Source organism: Zosterops lateralis, assembly GCF_965231275.1.
Source record: "Zosterops lateralis genome assembly, chromosome: 27".
Classification (NCBI taxonomy): domain Eukaryota; kingdom Metazoa; phylum Chordata; class Aves; order Passeriformes; family Zosteropidae; genus Zosterops; species Zosterops lateralis.
The window spans coordinates 1,658,847-1,681,081 of record NC_139787.1 but is presented as its reverse complement, the minus strand read 5'-3'; the positions used below and the strand labels follow the sequence as shown (position 1 = coordinate 1,681,081).

The 22,235-nt window shown below is 45.0% G+C and overlaps 1 protein-coding gene across 1 annotated transcript in view; it reads right to left on the bottom strand.

Annotated features, from left to right (window-relative positions):
* Window positions 1-7,082: 7,082 nt before the first annotated feature.
* The window catches only part of ZNF687 (zinc finger protein 687), a 33,575-nt gene continuing 18,422 nt past the window's right edge, over window positions 7,083-22,235 (bottom strand). The window contains exons 6-9 of the mRNA XM_083879064.1: window positions 19,651-19,968; window positions 16,931-17,043; window positions 14,139-14,277; window positions 7,083-7,760 (exon numbers count right to left, since the gene is read on the bottom strand). Of these exons, the coding sequence (XP_083735190.1) occupies window positions 7,197-7,760; window positions 14,139-14,277; window positions 16,931-17,043; window positions 19,651-19,968 (1,134 nt within the window). The 3' untranslated portion in view covers window positions 7,083-7,196. The remainder of the gene's footprint in view (window positions 7,761-14,138; window positions 14,278-16,930; window positions 17,044-19,650; window positions 19,969-22,235) is intronic.

The window sequence follows — 22,235 nt, the reverse complement described above, 5'->3', positions numbered from 1 at the left end:
AATTCCCAGGAAAAAGGGGGGAAAAATTCCCAGAAAAATAAAAAAAAAGGACAAAAAAATTCCCAGAAAAATAAAAAAAAAGACAATAAAATTCCCAGGAAAAAACAATAAAAACAACAAAAAAGTTCCCAGGAAAACAAATTAAAAAAAAAAAAAAAGGACAAAAAAAAATCTCCCAGGAAAAAACAACAAAAAAAAAATCCCTGAAAGAAAAGACAAAAACCCACAAAAAAACTCCCAGGAAAAACAAAAAAAGGACAAAAAAAAATTCCCAGGAAAACAAAAAAAAAGAAGAAATAAAACTCCCAAAAAAGAAGAAAAACAACAACAAAAAAACTTCCCAGGAGGAGAAACAAAAAAAGGAAAAAAAAAATTCCCAAGAAAACAAAAAAAAAAAAAAGACAAAAAATTCCCAGAAAAAAAATTGAATTTTTTTTCCTGGGGGAAAATTCCCGGATTTTTTTTTTCTCCCTCCAATTTTCTGGGCCAAGAACCGGAAGCAGGAAAATGGGACAGAATTCCATGAAAAAACTGGGAAAAATGGGAAAAACGGGGGAAAAAAGTGGGAATTTTGGGGGATTTTTTTCCCTTTTTTGTCTCGTTGGGATTTCCTGGAATTTGCCCCCAAAATCCTGTGGAATGTTGTGTTTGGGGGGGAATTTTGGAAATCCTGAAATTCCAGGAATTCCCAAAATTTCTGGGACTGGGGGGGGTTGAAATTCCAAGAATTTTTGGCACTGAGTGAGGGGATGAAAATTCCAAAAATTCCCAAAATTCCAGGGATTTTTGGCACTGTGGGGTCGTTCCCAAACTTTGTTTCCTTCTCCTCTCCTGGAAAAAATGGGGAAATTCCAGGTGGGGAATTCCAAGTGGAAAATTCCAGATGGGAAATTCCAAGTGGAAAATTCCAGGTTGGGAATTCCAGGTGGGATTTTCAGGTTGGGAAATTCCAGATGAAATTCCAAGTGGGGAAATTCCAGGTTGGAAAATTCCAGGTTGGAAAATTCCAGGGAAAATTCCAGATGGGAAATTCCAGGTGAGAAATTCCAGGTGGGAAAATTCCAGGTAAAATTCCCAGTGGGAATTCTCTCCAGCTGGGAAATTCCAGAGGAATTTTTAGATGGAATTTCAGCTGGAATTCCGAGCAGGATTCCTTCCAGGTGGGGAAATTCCAGGTGGGATTTTGGGTGGAATTTCAGGCAGGGGATTCCAGGTGGGAAATTCCCAGGTGGAATTTCCAGGTGGGAAATCCCAGGTGGGAATAACCTCCAAAGGAAGAATTCCAGATAAAATTCCAGGTGGAATTCTGGGCAGGATTCCCTCCAGGTTGGGGAAATCCAGGTGAGATTTCAGGTGGATTTTCCAGGTGTGGAATTCCCAGTTGAAATTCCCAGTGGGATTTTTCTCCAGGTGGGATTTTGGGGGAGTTTTTGTCCCAAATCCCCAAAATCCGGGAGGATCCGGAGTTTCCCAGAGAAGGAAAATTTCCTGGAATTTCCCCCGTGTCCCCACAATGTCCCCACAATGTCCCACCTGTCCCAGTGTCCCCAATGTCCCCCCAGTGTCCCCAACTTTGTGTCCCCAAATTTGTGTCCCCTCTGTGTCCCTGCTGTGTGTCCCCAATGTCCCCCCAGTGTCCCCCCAGTGTCCCCAACGTTCCATTTGTCCCCCCCTTTGTGTGTCCCCCCGGTGTCCCCCCAGTGTCCCCAACTTTGTGTCCCCCCTGTGTGTCCCCAATGTCCCCCAGTGTCCTTTCAGTGTCCCCAATGTCCCCCCTTTGTGTCCCTTCCACGTTTCCAGTGTCCCCTCCCTGTCCCCCCTTTGTCCCTCCCATGTCCCCCCTTGTCTCAGTGTCCCCCCTGTGTGTCCCCAGTGTCCCCCCAGTGTCCTTTCAGTGTCCCCAATGTCCCCCCTTGTCTCAGTGTCCCCCCTGTGTGTCCCCAGTGTCCTTTCAGTGTCCCCTCAATGTCCCCTCCCCGTGTCCCCTCCCCAATTCCCCCATTTATTATTTTTTTTTCTTTTTCCCCCTTTTCATTTTTAGCGTTAAAAAAAAAAATCCCCAAAATTCCCATTTTTCAACCCCGCCCTGGGGTGGGGACAGGGAGGGGACAGGACAGGGGACAGGACAGGGGACAGGACAGGGGACAAAGGGGAGGGGACAGAGGGACAAAGGGAGGGGACAAAGGACAGAGGGACACAGGACACGGGGAGGGGACAGAGAAGGGGACAAAGGGGGGACAGAGGACACAGGACAGGGAGGGGACACAGAGGGGACAGAAGGACTCAGGGAGGGGACAAAGAAGGGACAGAGGGGACACAGGGAGGGGACAGAGGGACACAAAGGGGACACATGGAGGGGACAAAGGGGGGACAGAGGGACACAGGGAGGGGACAGAGAAGGGGACAAAAGGGGGACAGAGGACACAGGACAGGGAGGGGACAAAGAAGGGACAGAGGGGACACAGGGAGGGGACAGAGGGACACAAAGGGGACACATGGAGGGGACAAAGGTGGGGACAGAGGGACACAGGACAGGGAAGGGACAAAGAGGGGACAGAGAGAGGGGACACAGAGCACAGGGAGGGGACAGAAAAGGGGATAGGGAGGGGACAAAGGGGGGACAGGGGACACAGAGCACAGGGAGGGGACAAAGGACACAGGGACACAGGGAAGGGAGGGGACAGGGAGGACAGAGGGGACAAAGGGAAGGGGACAGAGAATGGGACACAGAGGGGACAAAAGGGAGACAGAGGGACACAGAGCACAGGGAGGGGACAAAGAGGGGACACACGGGACACATGGAGGGGACAAAGGTGGGGACAGAGGGACACAGGACAGGGAAGGGACAGAGAGAGGGGACAGAGAGCACAGGGAGGGGACAGAAAAGGGGATAGGGAGGGGACAAAGGGGGGACAGGGGACACAGGACAGGGAAGGGACAGAGAGAGGGGACACAGAGCACAGGGAAGGGACAAAGGGGACAGAGAGGGGACACGGAGAGGGAACAGGACACCAGGAGGGGACACAGAGGGGACAGAAGGACACTGAGGGGACAGAGGGACACAGGGAGGGGACAAAGGGGACACGGAGAGGGAACAGGACACCAGGAGGGGACACAGAGGGGACACAGCCCCCCCCCTCCCCCAAAGCCCCTTTTTTGGGGCAGGACCAAACCCGGGGGAGGCGGGGCAGGAGCCCCTCCCCGTCCCCTCCCCCCTCCGCCCATTCCCGGGATTTTTCCCGGAAAACCCAAATCCCGGAGGAGCCGAGGCCGGGCTGAAACCACTGGAGTTTAATGGAATCAATTCCTACAGAATAAACAATTCCTGAGAGTCTCTCGCGGCCCCGCGGCTTCATCAGCAACGCCCCCGATTCCGGCCCTGATTCCCGGGGCAGAACATTCCCAAAATTCCCAAATTCCCAGGGCGGGACAATCCCAAAATTCCCCAATTCCCGGGGCAGAACATTCCCAAAATTCTGGAATTCCCCCAATTCCTGGGGCAAAACAATCCCAAAATTCCCGGGGCAAAACATTCCCAAAATTCCCGAATTCCCAGGGCAGAACATTCCCAAAATTCCCAGATTCCCGGGGCAAAACATTCCCAAAATTCCAGAATTCCCCCAATTCCTGGGGCAGAACATTCCCAAATTCCCAGGGCAGAACATTCCCAAAATTCCCAGATTCCCGGGGCAAAACATTCCCAAAATTCCAGAATTCCCCCAATTCCTGGGGCAGAACATTCCCAAATTCCCAGGGCGGGACAATCCCAAAATTCTCCAATTCCCGGGGTGGGACATTCCTGAAATTCCAGATTCCAGGGACAGCACAACCCCGAAATTCCATAATTTCCCCAATTCCCGGGGCAGAATATTCCCGGAATTCCCCCCAATTCCTGGGGAAGGACATTCCCAAATTCCCAGGGCAGGACATTCCCAAAATTCCGGAATTTCCGCAATTCCTGGGACAGAACATTCCCCAATTCCCAGGGCGGGACATTCCTGAAATCCCAGGAGGGAACGTCCCCAAAAGTCCAGGAATTCAACCCCAAAATTCCAGGGACACATTCCCCAGAATTTCAGGGAAAAATTCCCAAAATTCCAGGGATCCAACCTCCAAAATTCCTGCAGGGAATTCCCAAAATTCCAGGGGGAAATTCCTGAAACTCCAGGGGTCCAACCTCCAAAATTCCTGCAGGGAATTCCCAAAATTCCAGGGGGAAATTCCTGAAACTCCAGGAGTTCAACCTCCAAAATTCCAGAGGAAAATTCCCAAAATTCCAGAGGAAAATTCCTGAAATTCCAGGAGTCCAACCCCCAAAATTCCTGCAGGAAATTCCCAAAATTCCAGGGGGAAATTCCTGAAACTCCAGGAGTTCAACCTCCAAAATTCCTGCAGGAAATTCCCAAAATTCCAGGGGGAAATTCCTGAAATTCCAGGAGTCCAACCCCCAAAATTCCTGCAGGAAATTCCCAAAATTCCAGGGGGAAATTCCTGAAATTCCAGGGATCCGACCCCCAAAATTCCTGCAGGAAATTCCTGAAATTCCAGAGGAAAATTCCTGGAATTCCAGGGATCCAACCCCCAGAATTCCAGAGGGAAATTCCCGAAATTCCAGAGGGAAATTCCCGAAGTCCAACCCCCAAAATTCCTGCAGGAAATTCCCAAAATTCCAGGGGGAAATTCCTGAAATTCCAGGGATCCAACCCCCAAAATTCCAAAGCAAAATTCCCGAAATTCCAGGGGGAAATTCCTGAAATTTCAGGAGTCCAACCCCCAAAATTCCAGAGGGAAATTCCCTGAAATTCCAGGGATCCAACCCCCAAAATTCCAGAGGGAAATCCCCGAAATCCCAGGAGTTCAACCCCCAGAATTCCTGCAGGAAATTCCCAAAATTCCCGCAGGAAATTCCTGAAATTCCAGAGAGAAATTCCCAAAATTCCAGGAGTCCAACCCCCAGAATTCCAGAAGGAAATTCCCAAAATTCCTGCAGGAAATTCCTGAAATTCCAGGGATCCAACCTCCCAAATTCCAGAGGAAAATTCCCGAAATTTCAGAGGAAAATTCCCAAAATTCCAGAGGGAAATTCCTTGGAATTCCAGGGATCCAACCCCCAGAATTCCTGCAGGAAATTCCCAAAATTCCAGAGGGAAATTCCCAAAATCCCGTCCCCTCCCTCCCCCAGCTCCAGCTCAAGGCACTGAGATGCTGCAAAAGCCGCAGGTCCAAAAGCCTTTTTTTTTTTTTTTTTCCATAATTTTTATATTTTTTTTTTTAATTTTTTTCCATTCTAAATCTGGTAAAAACTTTAATTTCTTCTCTATTATTTATTTATTTACACACCCGGCCCCAGGGGGGGATTTTTTGGGAATGGTCGATTCCACCTGATTTTTCCCAGTTTTTTTTTTTTTTATTTTTTCATATTTTTTTTTTCCACCCGTCCAAACCTTGCAGGAAAAAAAAAAAAAAGGGAATTTTTTTCCCCTCGTTCCTGCTTGGAAAAAAGTAAAAAAAAAAAAAAAAACAAAAAACTGGGAATAAAAAGCCAAAAAAACCAAAATAAAACCTCAAAAAAATCAACCCCGAAGCAGCTTCTGCAAATCCCGGAAAAACCACAAAAAAATGGGGAAAAAAACTCAAAAAAACCCCAAAAATCCCAAAATGAGCACAGCAGGTGTTGGGATCTTTTTAGTGGATTTTTTAGTGAATGATACAAATTTACAGGGAAAAGGGAAAATTATTCAGGAATTTTGGGAATTCCGGGAATTCTGGGAATTCTGGGAATTTTCCAGAGGGTTTTTTTTGGGGGGGGATTTGGATTTGAAGTGGGAAAATTTTTGGATCCTGAGGGAATGGAGGAGCTGGAAAAAAACTGGGAAAATAAAGCTGGAAAAGGTTTGGAAAAAAGCTGGAAATGGGATGGAAAAAAAGCTGGAAATGGGATGGAAAAAAGATGGAAAAAGGTTTTGAAATGAGTCTGGAAAAAAACTGGAAAAGGTGCTGGAAAAAGTTGGAGAAAAGTCGGAAAAAACCATTCCAGAATCCCAGAAAATCCCAGAAATTCCCAAAAAATCCCATAAAATTTGGGGAATTTTCAGTTCTCCTCGTTGCCCTGCCGTGCCCGGATAAAAACCATTCCAGAATCTTGGAAAATTCCCAGAAATTCCTGAAATCCTCAATTCTCCTCGGGGCCAATCCGGGACCCAATCCCAGAATTCCAGGACTCACAGAATTCCCAGAAAATTCCCGAAAAATCCCATAAATTTTTGGGAACCCCCTCAGTTCTCCTCATTCCTCTGTCGTGCCTGGACAAAAGCCAGGAAAATTCCTGGATAAATTCCAGGAATTCCCAAAATCCTCAGTTCTCCCCATTCCTCTGCCAGGCTTGGATGAATCCCAGAGTCCCAGAACTCCAGAAATTCCCAGAAAATTCCCAAAAATTCCTAGAAAATTCCTGAAATCCTCAGTTTTCCTTGGGGCCAGTCTGGGACCCAATCCCAGAACTCCAGGACTCACAGAACTCCTAGAAAATCCCAGAAATTCCCAGAAATTCCAAAAAAATCCCAGAAAATTCCCAAAAAAAATCCCATAAAATTTTGGGAATCCTCAGTTCTCCTCATTCCCCTGCCAGGGCTGGATAAAAACCATTCCAGAATCCCAGAAATTCCTGAAATCCTTGGGGCCAGTCTGGGACCTAATCCTAGGATTCCAGAACTCCCAGAACTTCCAGAAAATCCAAAAAATTCCCAAAAATTCCTAGAAAATTCCTGAAATCCTCAGTTTTCCTCGGGGCCAGTCTGGGACCTAATCCCAGGATTCCAGGACTCTCAGAATTCCCAGAAAATCCCAGAAATTCCCAGAAAATCCCAGAAAAATCCCAGAAAATTCCCAGAAAATCCCAGAAAATTCCCAGAAAATTCCCAAAAAATCCCAGAAACTCCCAGAAAATTCCCAGAAAATCCCAGAAAATTCCCAAAAAATCCCAGAAAATTCCCAAAAAATCCCATAAAATGTTGGGAACCCTCAGTTGTCCTCATTCCCCTGCCAGGGCTGGATAAAAACCACTCCAGAATCCCAGAAAATTCCTGAAATTCTCAGTTCTTCCTGGGGCCAGTCTGGGACCTAATCCTAGGATTCCAGAACTCCCAGAATTCTCAGAAAATTCCCAAAAAATCCAAAAAAAAAATTCCCAGGGATTTTCAGTTGTCCTCGTTGCCCTGCCGTGCCCGGATAAAAGCCATCCCGTGAGTCCTGAAATGAGTCTTGAGGTTGAGCTGAGTCTCGAACCTTCTCCCGCAGACTTTACACTCCAATTTCCCTCCTCCTCCTCCTCCTCCTCCTCCTCCTTCCTCTTCCCCTTCTCCTCCTCCTCCTCCTCCCCCCGGCCCCGGGGGGTTTCCCCGGGCAGAGCCCCCGGGGGGGTTTCGCTGTTTGTGGGAGATGAATCGGTGCCGGCCCAGGGAGCCGGGGGAGGCGAAGGCCAACCCGCAGTCCCGGCACTGCAGGGAGCCCCGGGGCCTGTCCCTGTCCCTGTCCCTGTCCCAGCCCTGTCCCCTGTCCCTGTCCCTGTCCCTGTCCCTGTCCCTGTCCCTGTGGCTGTGCTGGCCCAGGTGCAGCTGCAGCTCCGCGGGGTTTGGGGCCAGGAAGGCGCATTTCCTGCAGCGCAGCGCGCGCCTCGACGGGCTCTGCGAGCTCGGGGTGGTGCTGTCGGGTTCCTCGCTGCACGAATCGTCCGAGGAGAGTTTGCGCTTGCGGGAGGAAGGCTGGAAAAAATGAAAAAAAAAAAAATCAGAGTTTTAAGGGTTAATTGGAGGAAAAATTGGATTTTTTGGGTTTTTTGGGGGGTTTTTTTTAGGGGTTTTTTGGGGTTTTTTTAGGGTTTTAAGGGGTTTTTTTAGGGGGTTTGCGGTTTTTTCTTAAGCGGTTTTGAGGGATTTGGGGGCTGGATAAATGCAGATTTTTTGGGGGGATTTTTTTGGATTTTTGAGGGGTTTTGTGGTGTTTTTTGAGGGTTTTTTGGGGGCTTTTTTGAGGGTTTTTTTGAGGGGTTTTAAGGGTTTTTTGAGGGTTTGGGGCTCAGGGTGGGGCTGTCGGGTTCCTCCCTGCACGAATCGTCCGAGGAGAGTTTGCGCTTGCGGGAGGAAGGCTGGAAAAAAATAAAAAAAATTCAGAATTTTTTTGGGTTTTTTTAGGGTTTTTGGGAGTTTTTTTAAGGGTTTTGCGGTTTTATCTTAAGCAGTTTTGAGCTATTTGGTGACTGGATAAATGCAGATTTTTTGGGAGTTTTTTTGGGGTTTTTAGAGGGCTTTGTTGAGGGGTTTAAGAGATGAAAAAATAGAGATTTTGGGGGGTTTTGGGGTTTTTTTAAGGGGTTTGGGGCTCTGCGAGCTCAGGGTGGGGCTGTCGGGTTCCTCCCTGCACGAATCGTCAGAGGAGAGTTTGCGCTTGCGGGAGGAAGGCTGGAAAAAAATAAAAAAATTCAGATTTTTTGGGGGGTTTTTTTGGGGTTTTTTTAGGGTTTTTGGGGGTTTTTTTAGGGGGTTTGCGGTTTTTTCTTAAGCGGTTTTGAGGGGTTTGGGAGCTGGATAAATGGGGATTTTTTGGGTTTTTTGAGAGGTTTTGAGTGGTTTCAGGGCTGGAAAAGTACAGATTTTTTTTGAGGGGTTTTTGGGCTTTTTTTGAGGGTTTTTTTGAGGGGTTTTAAGGGTTTTTTGAGGGTTTGGGGCTCAGGGTGGTGCTGTCGGGTTCCTCGCTGCAGGAATCGTCAGAGGAGAGTTTGCGCTTGCGGGAGGAAGGCTGGAAAAAAATAAAAAAATTCAGAATTTTTTTGGTTTTTTTAGGGGTTTTTTTTGGGGTTTTTTTTAGGGTTTTAAGGGGGTTTTTTTTAGGGGTTTTGTGGTTTTTTCTTAAGCGGTTTTGAGGGATTTGGTGACTGGATAAATGCAGATTTTTTGGGAGTTTTTTCAGGTTTTTTAGAGGGTTTTTTAGACGATTTTTTTGAGGGGTTTGAGGGCTGGAAAAATGCAGATTTTTGGGGGGTTTTAGGGGTTTTTTTGAGAGGCTTTGGGGGCTGGAAAAACAAAGATTTTGGGGGAGTTTTGGGGGGTTTTGGGGTTTTTTGGGAGTTTTTTTGAGGGTTTTTTTGAGGGGTTTGAGGGCTGGAAAAATGAGGATTTGGGGGAGGCAATGGGGGCATTTTTGGGGGGTTTTGGGGGTTTTTTTTAGGGGGTTTTTGGGGAGTTTGGGAAAGGGGGGAGATCCCAGTGGGGATTCTGGAAATTCAGCCCCAAATCAAACACAAACACCCGGAAATTCCCAGGAAATTCCCAGGAAACTCCAAGAAATACCCAGGAAATCACAAGAAGTTTCCAGGAAATTCCAGGAAACCCTGGGAGAAAATCCAAGAAATCACCAGGAAATCCCAACGAAACCCTGGGACAAGCCCAGGAAATCCCAGAAAATTCCCCGAAAACTCCCAAGATTCCCAGAAAATTCCATTAAATTCCCAGGAAATCCCATGAAATTCCCAGAAAATACCAGGAAAGCACCACAAAAACCCCAGGAAAACTCATTCCCAGAAAATTCACACGGAACCCCAGAAAATCCCAGAAAATTCACACGAAACCTCAGAAAATTCACGCGAAACCACAGAAAACCCACGAAAATTCCCAAAAATCCCCCAGAAATTCCCCGAAAATTCCCAAAAAATTCCAAAAAAATTCCCAAAATTCCCCAAATTCGCCCAAATCCCACCTGAGCACTCCCAGGCCCCCCTGGCAGTGAACACCTCCTGGCTCCGGGCCGGGGGTTCCCAGCAGGAATTCCAGACAAAACTCCCCCAAATCCACCCAAAACCCCAGGAAATCCCAGAAAATCCCAGGAAATTCCATGAAATTCCATGAAATCCCAAGAAATTTCCAGGAAATCCCAAGAAATTCCCAGAAAACCTCAGAAAATGCCACGAAGCCCCAGGAAATCCCAGAAAAAAATCCCAGAAAATCCCAAAAAAAATCCCAGAAAATTTGTGCGAAACCCCAGAAAATTCCCAAGAAATTCTGCGAAAACTCCCAAAATTCCCAGAAAATTCCCGGAAAATCCCAAAAATTCCCAGAAAACCCTAGAAAATTCCCAGGAATTTCCAAAACCCCAAGAAATTCCCAGAAAACCTCAGAAAACCCCGGAAAACCCCACGAAACCCCAGAAAATTCGCGCGAAACCCCAGAAAATCCTCAAAAAATCCCCAAAAAATTCCCCGAAAAATTCCCCAAATTCCCAAAAATTCCCAAAAAACCCCAGAAAATTCCAAACCCCCAAGAAATCACCAGAAAATACCAGGAAAACCCCAAGAAACTCCAGAAAATTCACACGGAACCTGAGAAAATTCACGTGAAACCCCAAAAAACCCCCAAAAATTCCCCGAAAAATTCCCAAAAAATTTCCAAAAATTCCCCAAAATTCCCAAAATTTCCCAGAAAACCTTAGAAAATTCCCAGGAAATTCCAAAACCCCAAGAAATTTCACACGAAATCCCAGAAAACCCCAGAAAATTCACGCGAAACTTGAGAAAATTTGCGCGAAACCACAGAAAATCCCAAAAAAATCCCCGAAAACCCCCAGAAAATCCCCGAAAAATTCCCCGAAAATTCCCAAAAAATTCCCAAAATTCCCATAAATCCCGAAATCCCACCTGAGCACTCCCAGGCCCCCCTGGCAGTGAACACCTCCTGGCTCCAGGCCGGGGATTCCCAGCAGGAATTCCAGACAAAACTCCCCCAAATCCACCCAAAACCCCAGGAAATCCCAGAAAATCCCAGAAAATTCCCAGAAAATTCCCCGAAAACTCCCAAAATTCCTAGAAAATTCCATTAAATTCCAGAAAACCCCAGAAAATTCCCAGGAAACCTCAGAAAACCCCAGGAAATTCCAGAAAAATCCCAGAAAAGTAACCCCAGAAAATTTGCGCGAAACCCCAGAAAATCCCAAGAAATTCCGCGAAAACTCCCAAAATTCCCAGAAAATTCCCAAAAATTCCCAGAAAATTCCTGGAAAACTCAAAAAATTCCCAGAAAACCTCAGAAAACCCCAGAAAATTTCCAGAAATTCCCAGAAAACCTCAGAAAACCCCAGGAAATCCCAGAAAAAAATCCCAGAAAATCCCCGAAAATTCCCAAAAAATCCCCAAAAACCCCAGAAAATTCCCAAAATTCCCCAGAAAACCCCAGAAAATTCCAAAACCCCAAGAAATTCCCAGAAAATACCAGGAAAACACCACGAAAACCCCAGAAAATTCGCGCGAAACCCCAGAAAAACCCCGAAAACTCCCCGAAAATCCCCGAAAATCCCAAAAATTCCCAGAAAACCCTAGAAAATTCCCAGGAATTTCCAAAACCCCAAGAAATTCCCAGAAAACCTCAGAAAACCCCAGAAAACCCCACGAAACCCCAGAAAATTCGCGCGAAACACCAAAAAACCCCCGAAAATGCCCCAAAATCCCCCAGAAAATCCTTAAAAAATCCCAAAAAAATTCCCAAAAAATTCCCAAAATTCCCCAAATTCCCGAAATCCCACCTGTGCACTCGTGGGTCCCCCTGGCCGTGCAGACCTCCTGGCCGCGGGCGGTGGCTTCCCAGCAGGAATTCCGGGACAAAACCCCAGGAAATCCCAGAAAATCCCCAGAAAATTCACACGAAACCCCAGAAAATTCCCAGGAAATTTGGAAACCCCAAAAAATGCCAGGAAAACCCCACTAAATTCCCAGAAAACCCCATGAAAACCCCAGAAAATTTGCATGAAACCCCAAAAAACCACCGAAAATTCCCAAAAATTGCCCAAAAATTCCCCGAAAACTCCCAAAAAAACTCCCAAAAATTTCCAAAAAATTCCCAAAATTCCCATAAATCCCAAAAATCCCACCTGAGCACTCGTGGGTCCCCCCCTGGCAGTGAACACCTCCTGGCTCCGGGCCGGGGGTTCCCAGCAGGAATTCCAGACAAAACCCCCCCAAATCCACCCAAAACCCCAAGGAAATCCCAAAAAATCCCAGATAATCCCAGAAAATTCCCAGAAAATTCCATGAAATTCCCAGAAAATTCCATGAAATTCCCAGAAAATACCAGGAAATTCCATGATATCCCAGGAAACCCCACAAACTCCCAGAAAATCTCCAAAAATTCCGCGAAAACTCCCAAAATTCCCAGAAAATTCCCAGAAAATTCCCAGGAAATCCCCGGAAATTCCCAGGAAATTCCAAAACCCCAAGAAATTCCCAGAAAATTCCCCAAATTACCAGGTGACCCAAGAAATTCCCAGAAAATACCAAGAAAACCCCACGAAAACCCCAGAAAATCCCCCAAAATTCCCTGGAAACTCCCAAAATTCTCAGAAAATTCCCCGAAAACTCCAAAAATCCGCAAAAATTCCCAGAAAACCCCAGAAAATTCTCAAAATTCCCAAGTAATCCCAGAAAATTCCCAGAAATTCTCAGGTAATTCCATTAAATTTCCAGGAAACCCCAAGAAATTCCCAGAAAATACCAAGAAAACCCCACAAAAGCCCCAGAAAATTCACGCGAAACCCCAGAAAACCGCCAAAAATTTCCAAAAATCCCCCAGAAATTGCTCGAAAATTCCCCGAAAATTCCCCAAAAATTCCCAAAATTCCCATAAATCCCGAAATCCCACCTGAGCACTCGTGGGTCCCCCCCTGGCAGTGAACACCTCCTGGCTCCGGGCCGGGGGTTCCCAGCAGGAATTCCAGACAAAACTCCCCCAAATCCACCCAAAACCCCAGGAAATCCCAGAAAATTCTCTGGAAATCCCAGAAAATTCCCAGGAAATTCCATGAAATTCCCAGGAAAATCCATGAAATTCCCAGAAAATAACAGGAAATTCCATGATATCCCAGGAAACCCCATTCCCAGAAAATTCACACGAAACCCCAAGAAAATTCCCAGGAAATTCCACGAAAACTCCCAAAATTCCCCGAAAACTCCAAAAATTCCCAGAAAATTCCCAGAAAATCCCAAAAATTCCAAGGAAATCCCAGAAAATTCCCAGGAAATTTGGAAACCCCAAAAAAAATACCAGGAAAACCCACGGAAACCCCAGAAAATTCACACAAAATGTGAGAAAATTTGCGCGAAACTGCCGAAAATTCTCAAAAATTCCCCGAAAACCCCCAGAAAATCCCTGAAAATTCCCCAAAAATTCCCAAAATTCCCCAAATTCCCGAAATCCCACCTGTGCACTCGTGGGTCCCCCTGGCCGTGCAGACCTCCTGTCCCCGGGCGGTGGCTTCCCAGCAGGAATTCCGGGACAAAACCCCAGGAAATCCCAGAAAATCCCCAGAAAATTCACACGAAACCCCAGAAAATTCCCAGGAAATTTGGAAACCCCAAAAAAATGCCAGGAAAACCCCACTAAATTCCCAGAAAACCCCATGAAAACCCCAGAAAATTTGCATGAAACCCCAAAAAACCCCCGAAAATTCCCAAAAATTGCCCAAAAAATTCCCCGAAAACTCCCAAAAAAACTCCCAAAAATTTCCAAAAAATTCCCAAAATTCCCATGAATCCTGAAATCCCACCTGAGCACTCCCAGGGCCCCCCTGGCAGTGAACACCTCCTGGCTCCGGGCCGGGGGTTCCCAGCAGGAATTCCGGGACAAAACCCCAGGAAATCCCAGAAAATCCCCAGAAAATTCCCCGAAAACTCCCAAAATTCCCAGAAAATTCCCAGGTAATCCCAGAAAATTCCCAGGAAATTTGGAAACCCCAAAAAATACCAGGAAAACCCCACAAACACCTCAGAAAATTCACACGAAACCTGAGAAAATTTGCGCGAAACCCCAGAAAATCCCCAAAAAATCTCCGAAAACCCCAGAAAATCCCCGAAAATTCCCAAAAATTCCCTGAAAAACCTAGAAAATTCCCAAAAAAATTCCCAGAAATTCCAAGGAAATCCCAAAAAATTCCCAGAAAAATCACAGAAAACCCCAGAAAATTCACACAAAACCCCAGGAAATCTCCACGAAAACCCCAGAAAATTCGCGCGAAACCCCAAAAAACCCCCGAAAAATTCCCCAAAAAATTCCCCAAAAATTCCCAAAAAATTCTCAAAATTCCCATGAATCCTGAAATCCCACCTGAGCACTGGTGGGTCCCCCCCTGGCCGTGAGCACCTCCTGTCCCCGGGCCGGGGCGCCCTCCAGGCCGTGCCGGACCTGGATGTGTTTCTCCAGGATGAGGCGGCTGCTGAAGGTCCGTTTCCCCTCCGTGCAGAACCTGCAGGACACGGGGGAAAATCAGGTTTTAGGGGGTTTAAATACTCGGGGTTTGGGAAATAAATATTGGTTTTTGTGGGGAATAAACTCTGATTTTATTGGGAATTAAATCGCGATTTTGTGGGAATTAAATGCTGATTTTTTTGGGAATTAAATATGATTTTTTTGGGAATTAAATATGATTTTTTGGGAATTAAATACGATTTTTGTGGGGAATAAACCCTGATTTTATTGGGAATTAAATCGCGATTTTGTGGGAATTAAATATGATTTTTTTGGGAATTAAATATGATTTTTGTGGGGAATAAACTCTGATTTTATTGGGAATTAAATCCCAGTTTTGTGGGAAATAAATACTGATTTTTTGGGGAATAAACTCTGATTTTACTGGGAATTAAATCCCAGTTTTGTGGGAAATAAATACTGATTTTTTTGGGGAATAAACTCTGATTTTACTGGGAATTAAAATCTGATTCTCTGAGAATTAAACCCTGATTTTGTGGGAATTAAACCCTGATTTTGTGGGATTTAAACTCTGATTCTTTAGGAATGAAGCCCCAATTTTTTAGGAATTAAAACCTAATTTTTTTGGGAAATAAACCCTGATTTTTTTAGGCATTAAATCCTGATTCCTTAAGAATTAAACTCTGATGTTTTTAGGAATTAAACCCTGATTTTTCTGGGAATTAAACCCTGATTCTGTGGGAATTAAATCCTGATTTTCCTGGGATTTAAAATGTGATTCCCTGGGAATTAAACCTTGATTTTGTGGGAATTAAACATGATTTTTTTGGAAAATAAACACTGATTTTTGTGGGAAATAAACCCTGATTTTACTGGATTTAAACCCTGATTCTGTGGGAAGGAAATCCTGATTTTTCTGGGAAATAAAACCCTGATTTTCCTGGGATTTAAATACTCGGGTTTTGGGAAATAAACTCTGATTTTTGTGGGGAATAAACTCTGATTTTTGTGGGGAATAAACTCTGATTTTACTGGGAATTAAATCCCAGTTTTGTGGGAATTAAACCTTGATTTTTTGGGATTAAAACCTGATTTTAACTGGGATTTAAACTCTGATTTTTTTTTGGGAAGTAAAACCTGATTCTTTGGGAATCAAACCCTGATTTTTTGGGAATTAAACCCTGATTTTCCCTCCACCCCCCTCCTTAACTTTTTTTTTCTGAAAACACCAAAATCCCCATTTTTCACCCCAAAATTCCCCATTTTTCACCCCAAAGCCCCAGACCTGCAGGGGTAAACAGGTCTGTTGCCCTCAGGGCCCCAAAAACACCCAAAAATCCAATTTTTCACCCCAAATTCCCCATTTTCCACCCCAAACCCCCAGACCTGCAGGGGTAGACCCGTTTGATGCCCTGGTGGTTATTAAAAAAACCCCAAAAATCCAAATTTTCACCCCAAAATCCCCATTTTTCAGCCCAGACCTGCAGGGGCAGACCCGTTTGATCCCCTCGTGGTTATAAAATACCCCCAAAAATCCCATTTTTCATCCCAAAATCCCCATTTTCCCCCAGACCTGCAGGGGTAGACGCGTTTGATCCCCTCGTGGTTATAAAAAAAACCCCAAAAATCCAAATTTTCACCCCATATTCCCCATTTTCCACCCCAAACCCCCAGACCTGCAGGGGTAGACCCGTTTGATGCCCTGGTGGTTATTAAAAAAACCCCAAAAATCCAAATTTTCACCCCAAAATCCCCATTTTCCAGCCCAGACCTGCAGGGGTAGGACACATTTGATCCTCTCATGGTCATAAAAATGCCCAAAAATCCAAATTTTCACCCCAAAAATCCCCATTTTTCACCCCAAATCTCCATTTCCAGCCCAGACCTGCAGGGGTAGACCTGTTTGATCCCCTCGTGGTTATAAAAAAATCCCCAAAAATCCCATTTTTCATCCCAAAATCCCCATTTCCCATCCCAGACCTGCAGGGGTAGACCCGTTTGATGCCCTCGTGGTCATAAAACCCCCCCAAAATTCCCATTTTTCACCCCAAAAATCCAAATTTTCACCCCAAAATCCCCATTTTTCACCCCAAATCCCCATTTCCCCCAGACCTGCAGGGGTAGACCCGTTTGATCCCCTCGTGGTTATAAAATACCCCCAAAATCCCCATTTTTCACCCCAAAATCCCCATTTTCCACCCCAAAGCCCCAGACCTGCAGGGGTAGACCCGTTTGATCCCCTCGTGGTTATAAAAAAATCCCCAAAATTCCCATTTTTCACCCCAAAATCCCCATTTCCCCCCAGACCTGCAGGGGCAGACCCGTTTGATCCCCTCGTGGTTATAAAATACCCCCAAAATCCCCATTTTTCACCCCAAATCCCCATTTCCCCCCAGACCTGCAGGGGTAGACGCGTTTGATGCCCTCGTGGTCATAAAACCCCCCCAAAAATCCCATTTTTCAGCCCAAAAATCCAAATTTTCACCCCAAAAATCCCATTTTTTCACCCCAAAATCCCCATTTTCCCCCCAGACCTGCAGGGGTAGACGCGTTTGATCCCCTCGTGGTTATAAAATACCCCCAAAAATCCCATTTTTCACCCTAAAAATCCAAATTTTCACCCCAAAAATCCAAATTTTCACCCCAAAATCCCCATTTTTCACCCCAAATCCCCATTTCCCATCCCAGACCTGCAGGGGTAGACGCGTTTGATCCCCTCGTGGTTGACGCGGACGTGGCGCCGCAGACTCGGGGCCGAGCAGAAGGAACGTTCACACAGGTGGCACGGGAACTTCTTCACCGACTGCAAAAGGGGGAAAAAAGGGAGAAATTTAATGGGAAAAATCCTGGGAAATTGTGGGGAAAATCCTGGGAAATATCAGGGAAAATCATGGAAAATATCGGGGAAAAATCCTTCAAAAATCACGTAAAGATCCCAGAAAAATCCAGAAAAACCCAGAAAAAAATCCCAGGAAAATCTGAGAAAAATCCCCCAAAAATCCGTTAAAAATCCTGTAAAAAACCCAGGAAAATCCCAGGAAAATTCCAGGGAAATTCCAGGAGAAAGGTGGAGCAGAAGGAACGTTCACACAGGTGGCACGGGAACTTCTTCACCGACTGCAAAAGGGGGAAAAAAGGGAGAAATTTAATGGGAAAAATCCTGGGAAATTGTGGGGAAAATCCTGGGAAATTGTGGGAAAAATCCTGGGAAATATCAGGGAAAATCCTGGAAAATATCGGGGAAAAATCCTCCAAAAATCAGGTAAAAATCACAAGAAAATCTGAGAAAAATCCCCCCAAAATCCCTTAAAAATCCTGTAAAAATCCCAGGAAAATCCTGAGGAAATCACAGAAAAATCCAGGAAAACCCAGGAAAAAAATCCCAGGAAAATCTGGGAAAAATCCCTTAAAAATCCTGGGGAAAATCCCAGCTCTGGGATACTGGGAACAATCCTGGGGAAATCCCACAAAAATCTGGGGAAAAATCCCAGGAAAAAATCCCAGGAAAATCCGGGAAAAATCCCAGGAAAAATCTTGGGAAAAATCCCAGGAAAAATCCCAGAAAAAATCTGGGAAAAATCCCAGAAAAATCTGGGAAAAATCACAAAAATATCCTGAGAAATATTGAGGAAAATCCCGGGGAAATTCCAGGAGAAAAAGGCTGAGCAGAAGGAACGTTCACACAGGTGACACAGGAACTTTTTCACTGACTGGAAAAGGAGAAATAAAACTTTGGGATATCAGGAAAATCTGGGAAATATCCCTGGGAAATCCTGGAAAAATCCTGAGAAAAATCGCGGAAAGTATCGGGGAAAATCCCAGAAAATATCAGGGAAAATCATGGAAAGTATCGGGGAAAATATCAGGAAATATCAGGGAAAATCCCAAAAAATATCAGGGAAAATCCCGGAAAGTATCGGGGAAAATATCAGGAAATATCAGGGAAAATCCCAAAAAATATCAGGGAAAATCCCGGAAAGTATCAGGGAAAATATCAGGAAATATCAGGAAAAATCACAGGGAAAATCCAGGGAAAATCCAGGGAAAATCCAGCTCTGGGATACCGGAAAAGGCCGGGGAAAATCCTGGAAAAATCCTGGAAAAATCCTGGAAAAATCCTGGAAAATCCAGAAATATCCAAAAGCCACAATTCCCTCCCCAGCTGGAGATGGAACCTCAATTTTCCCTCAAATCCCACCTGGAATCATCTCAAAAAATCCCAACCTTGACCGATTTTCCTCCAAAAAATCCCAGAAATTTGCCCAAAAATCCCAAAACTTCCCCAAAAAATCCCAGGAAAATCTCCCAAAAATTCTCCCAAAAATTCTCCCAAAAATTCTCCAAAAAATCTCAAAAATTCTCCTAAAAATCCCCAAAAATTCTTCAAAAAATCCCGAAAATCTCAAAAATTCTCCCAAAAATTCTCCAAAAAAATCCCAAAAATTCTCACAAAGATTCTCCTAAAAATCCCAAAAATTCTCCAAAAAATCTCAAAAATTCTCCTAAAAATCCCAAAAAATTCTCCAAAAAAATCCCGAAAATCTCAAAAATTCTCCCAAAAATCCCAAAAATTGCCCCCCAAAATTCCCCCAATCCCAAAATTCCCCAAAAAATCCCAAAAATTCTTCCAAAAATCCCCAAAAATTCTCCAAAAAATCCCGAAAATCTCAAAAATTCTCCCAAAAATTCTCCTAAAAAATCCCAAAAATTCCCCCAAAAATTCCCCCAATCCCAAAATTCTCCAAAAAATCCCAAAAATTTCCCCAAAAATTCCAGAAATTCTCCCAAAAATTCCCACAAAAATCTTAAAAATTCCACAAAAAATCCCAAAAATTCTCCTAAAAAATCCTAAAAATTCTCCAAAAAATCCCAAAAATTCCCCCCAAAAAGTCCCTGAAGTTCTCCAAAAAATCCAAAAAATTCTCCCAAAAATTCTCCTAAAAATCCCAAAAATTTGCCTAAAAAAATCCCAAAAATTCTCGAAAAAATCCCCAAAAATTCTCAAAAAAATCCCAAAAATTCTCAAAAAAATCCCAAAAATCCTCGAAAAATATCCCCAAAAATTCTCAAAAAAATCCCAAAAATTCTCAAAAAAATCCCAAAAATCCCAAAAATTCTCCCCAAAATCCCAGAAATTCTCAAAAAAATCTCCAAAATTTTCCTAAAAATCCCAAAAATTCCCTCAAAAATCTCAAAAATTCTCCCAAAAATTCTCACAAAAATCCCAAAAATTCTCACAAAAATCCCAAAAATTCTTCCAAAAAATATCTCAGAAAATCCCTAAAAAATCCCCAAAATTCTCCAAAAAACCCCCAAAAATTCTCAAAAAAACCCCAAAAATTCCCCAAAAAATTCCAAAAAATCTCAAAAAAATCCCAGGAATCTCAGGAATTATCCCAAATCCCTTTACCTTCCCGTGCTCCCTCTTCATGTGCGCGACGTACTCGTCCCTCTCGGGGAACCAGGAGCGGCAGAGGCCGCAGCTCCAGCCGGCGCCGCCCTTGGCCTTGTTCCCGCCTTTCCTCTGGAATCGGCTCCTCTTGGATTTGCGGAGCTCGGGGGAGCTCGGGGGCTCCTCGTCCTCGTCCTCCTCGTCCTCCTCGGAGCTGGACGAGCCCTGGGGGGCTTTGCCCAGGGGCTGGGGGTCCCCGGGTTCGGGTTTGGGGGTCAGCGCGGCCGCGGCTCTCCGGGAGGAGTCGTCCTTGGGCAGCTGGGACTGGTGGGTGTTCTGGAAAAAAGGGGAATTTGGGGATTATTGGGGTGAAAATGGGGATTTTGGGGTGAAAATCAGAATTTTGGGGTGGGAATTCTTAGAGGAGTCGTCCTTGGGGTGCTGGGACTGGTGGGTGTTCTGGAAAACAGGGGAATTGGGGATTATTGGGGTGAAATTTGGGATTTTGGGGTGAAAATGGGGATTATTGGGGTGAAAATGGGGATTATTGGGGTGAAAATTGGGATTATTGGGGTGAAAATTGGGATTTTGGGGTGGGAATTCTTGGAGGAGTCGTCCTTGGGGTGCTGGGACTGGTGGGTGTTCTGGAAAAAAGGGGAATTTGGGGATTATTGGGGTGAAAATTGGGGATTTTGGGTGAAAATCGGGGATTTTGGGGTGAAAATCGGGATTTTTGGAAGTGTCCGTCAGATTTTTGGGGTTGGTGGGTGTTCTGGGAAAAGGGAAATTCAGGGATTATTGGGGTGAGAATTGGGATTTTGGGGTGGGATTTCTCGGAGGAGTCGTCCTTGGGCAGCTGGGACTGGTGGGTGTTCTGGAAAAAAGGGGAATTTGGGGATTATTGGGGTGAAAATTGGGATTTTGGGGTGGGATTTACTGGAGGAGTCGTCCTTGGGTTGCTGGGACTGGTGGGTGTTCTGGAAAAAAGGGGAATTGGGGATTATTGGGGTGAAATTTGGGATTTTTGGAAGTGTCACTTGATTTCTGGGGTTGGTGGGTGTTCTGGGAAAAGGGAAATTCAGGGATTATTGGGGTGAAAATCAGAATTTTGGGGTGGGATTTCTCGGAGGAGTCGTCCTTGGGGTGCTGGGGTTGGTGAGTGTTCTGGAAAACAAGGGAATTTGGGAATTATTGGGGTGAGAATTGGGATTTTGGGGTGAGAATGGGGATTATTGGGGTGGGATTTCTTGGAGGAGTCGTCCTTGGGTTGCTGGGACTGGTGGGTGTTCTGGAAAAAAGGGGAATTTGGGATTTTGGGGTGAAAATGGGGATTTTGGGGTGAAAATCAGGATTTTGGGGTGGGATTTCTCGGAGGAGTCGTCCTTGGGCTGTTGGGATTGGTGGGTGTTCTGGAAAAAAAGGGGAATTTGGGGATTATTGGGGTGAAAATGGGGATTTTGGGGTGAAAATCGGGATTTTGGGTGAAAATGGGAATTTTTGGAAGTGTTACTTGGATTTCTGGGTGTTCTGGGAAAAGGGAATTTCAGGGATGGGAATGGGATTTCTTGGAGGAGTCGTCCTTGGGTTGTTGGGATTGGTGGGTGTTCTGGAAAACAGGGAAAAAGTGGGAATTTTCGACCAGAATTTGGCCATTTTTGGATGGAATTTTTCCATTTTCGACAGGAATTTTTCCATTTATGACAGGAACTCTTAAAGAATGTGTGCTGACCTTGAGGTGCTCCAGCACGGTTCATTTCTGCACCCAGAGCCCAATTCTGGGATGGAATTTTGCCATTTTTGACCAAAATTCCACCGTTTTTAACCAAAATTCCACCGTTTTCAGCCGGAATTTTTCCATTTTCGACAGGAATTTTTCCATTCCTGTCTGGAACTCTTAAAGAACCTGTGCTGACCTTGAGGTGCTCGAGCACGGCTCATTTCTGGGTGAAGAGCTCAATTCTCAGCCAGAATTCCATCATTTTTGACCAGAATTTTGCCAGTTTTGACCAAAATTTTTCCGGTTTTGATTGGAATTTTGCCATTTTAGAATAGAAATTTTTAATTTTTGATTGGGATTCTGTCCAGAGCCGTGCCTGACCTTGAGGTGCTCGAGCACGGTTCATTTCTGCACCCAGAGCCCAATTCTGGGCTGGAATTTTGCCATTTTTGACCAAAATTCCACCGTTTTTAACCAAAATTCCACCATTTTTAACCAAAATTCCACCGTTTTCAGCCGGAATTTTGCCATTTTCGACAGGAATTTTTCCATTTTTTTCTGTAACTGTTAAAGAACCTGTGCTGACCTTGAGGTGCTCGAGCACGGCTCATTTCTGCACCCAGAGCCCAATTCTGGGCTGGAATTTTGCCGTTTTTGACCAAAATTCCACCGTTTTTAACCAAAATTCCACCGTTTTTGGCCGGAATTTTTTCCATTTTGTGTCAGGAATTTTTCCATTCCTGTCTGTAGCCGTGTCTGACCTTGAGGTGCTCGATCACGGCTCATTTCTGCACCCCAAGCCCAATTCTGGGCCGGAATTTCACCGTTTTTGGCCAAAATTCCACCGTTTTCGGCCGGAATTTTGCCATTTTTGGCCGGACTTTTT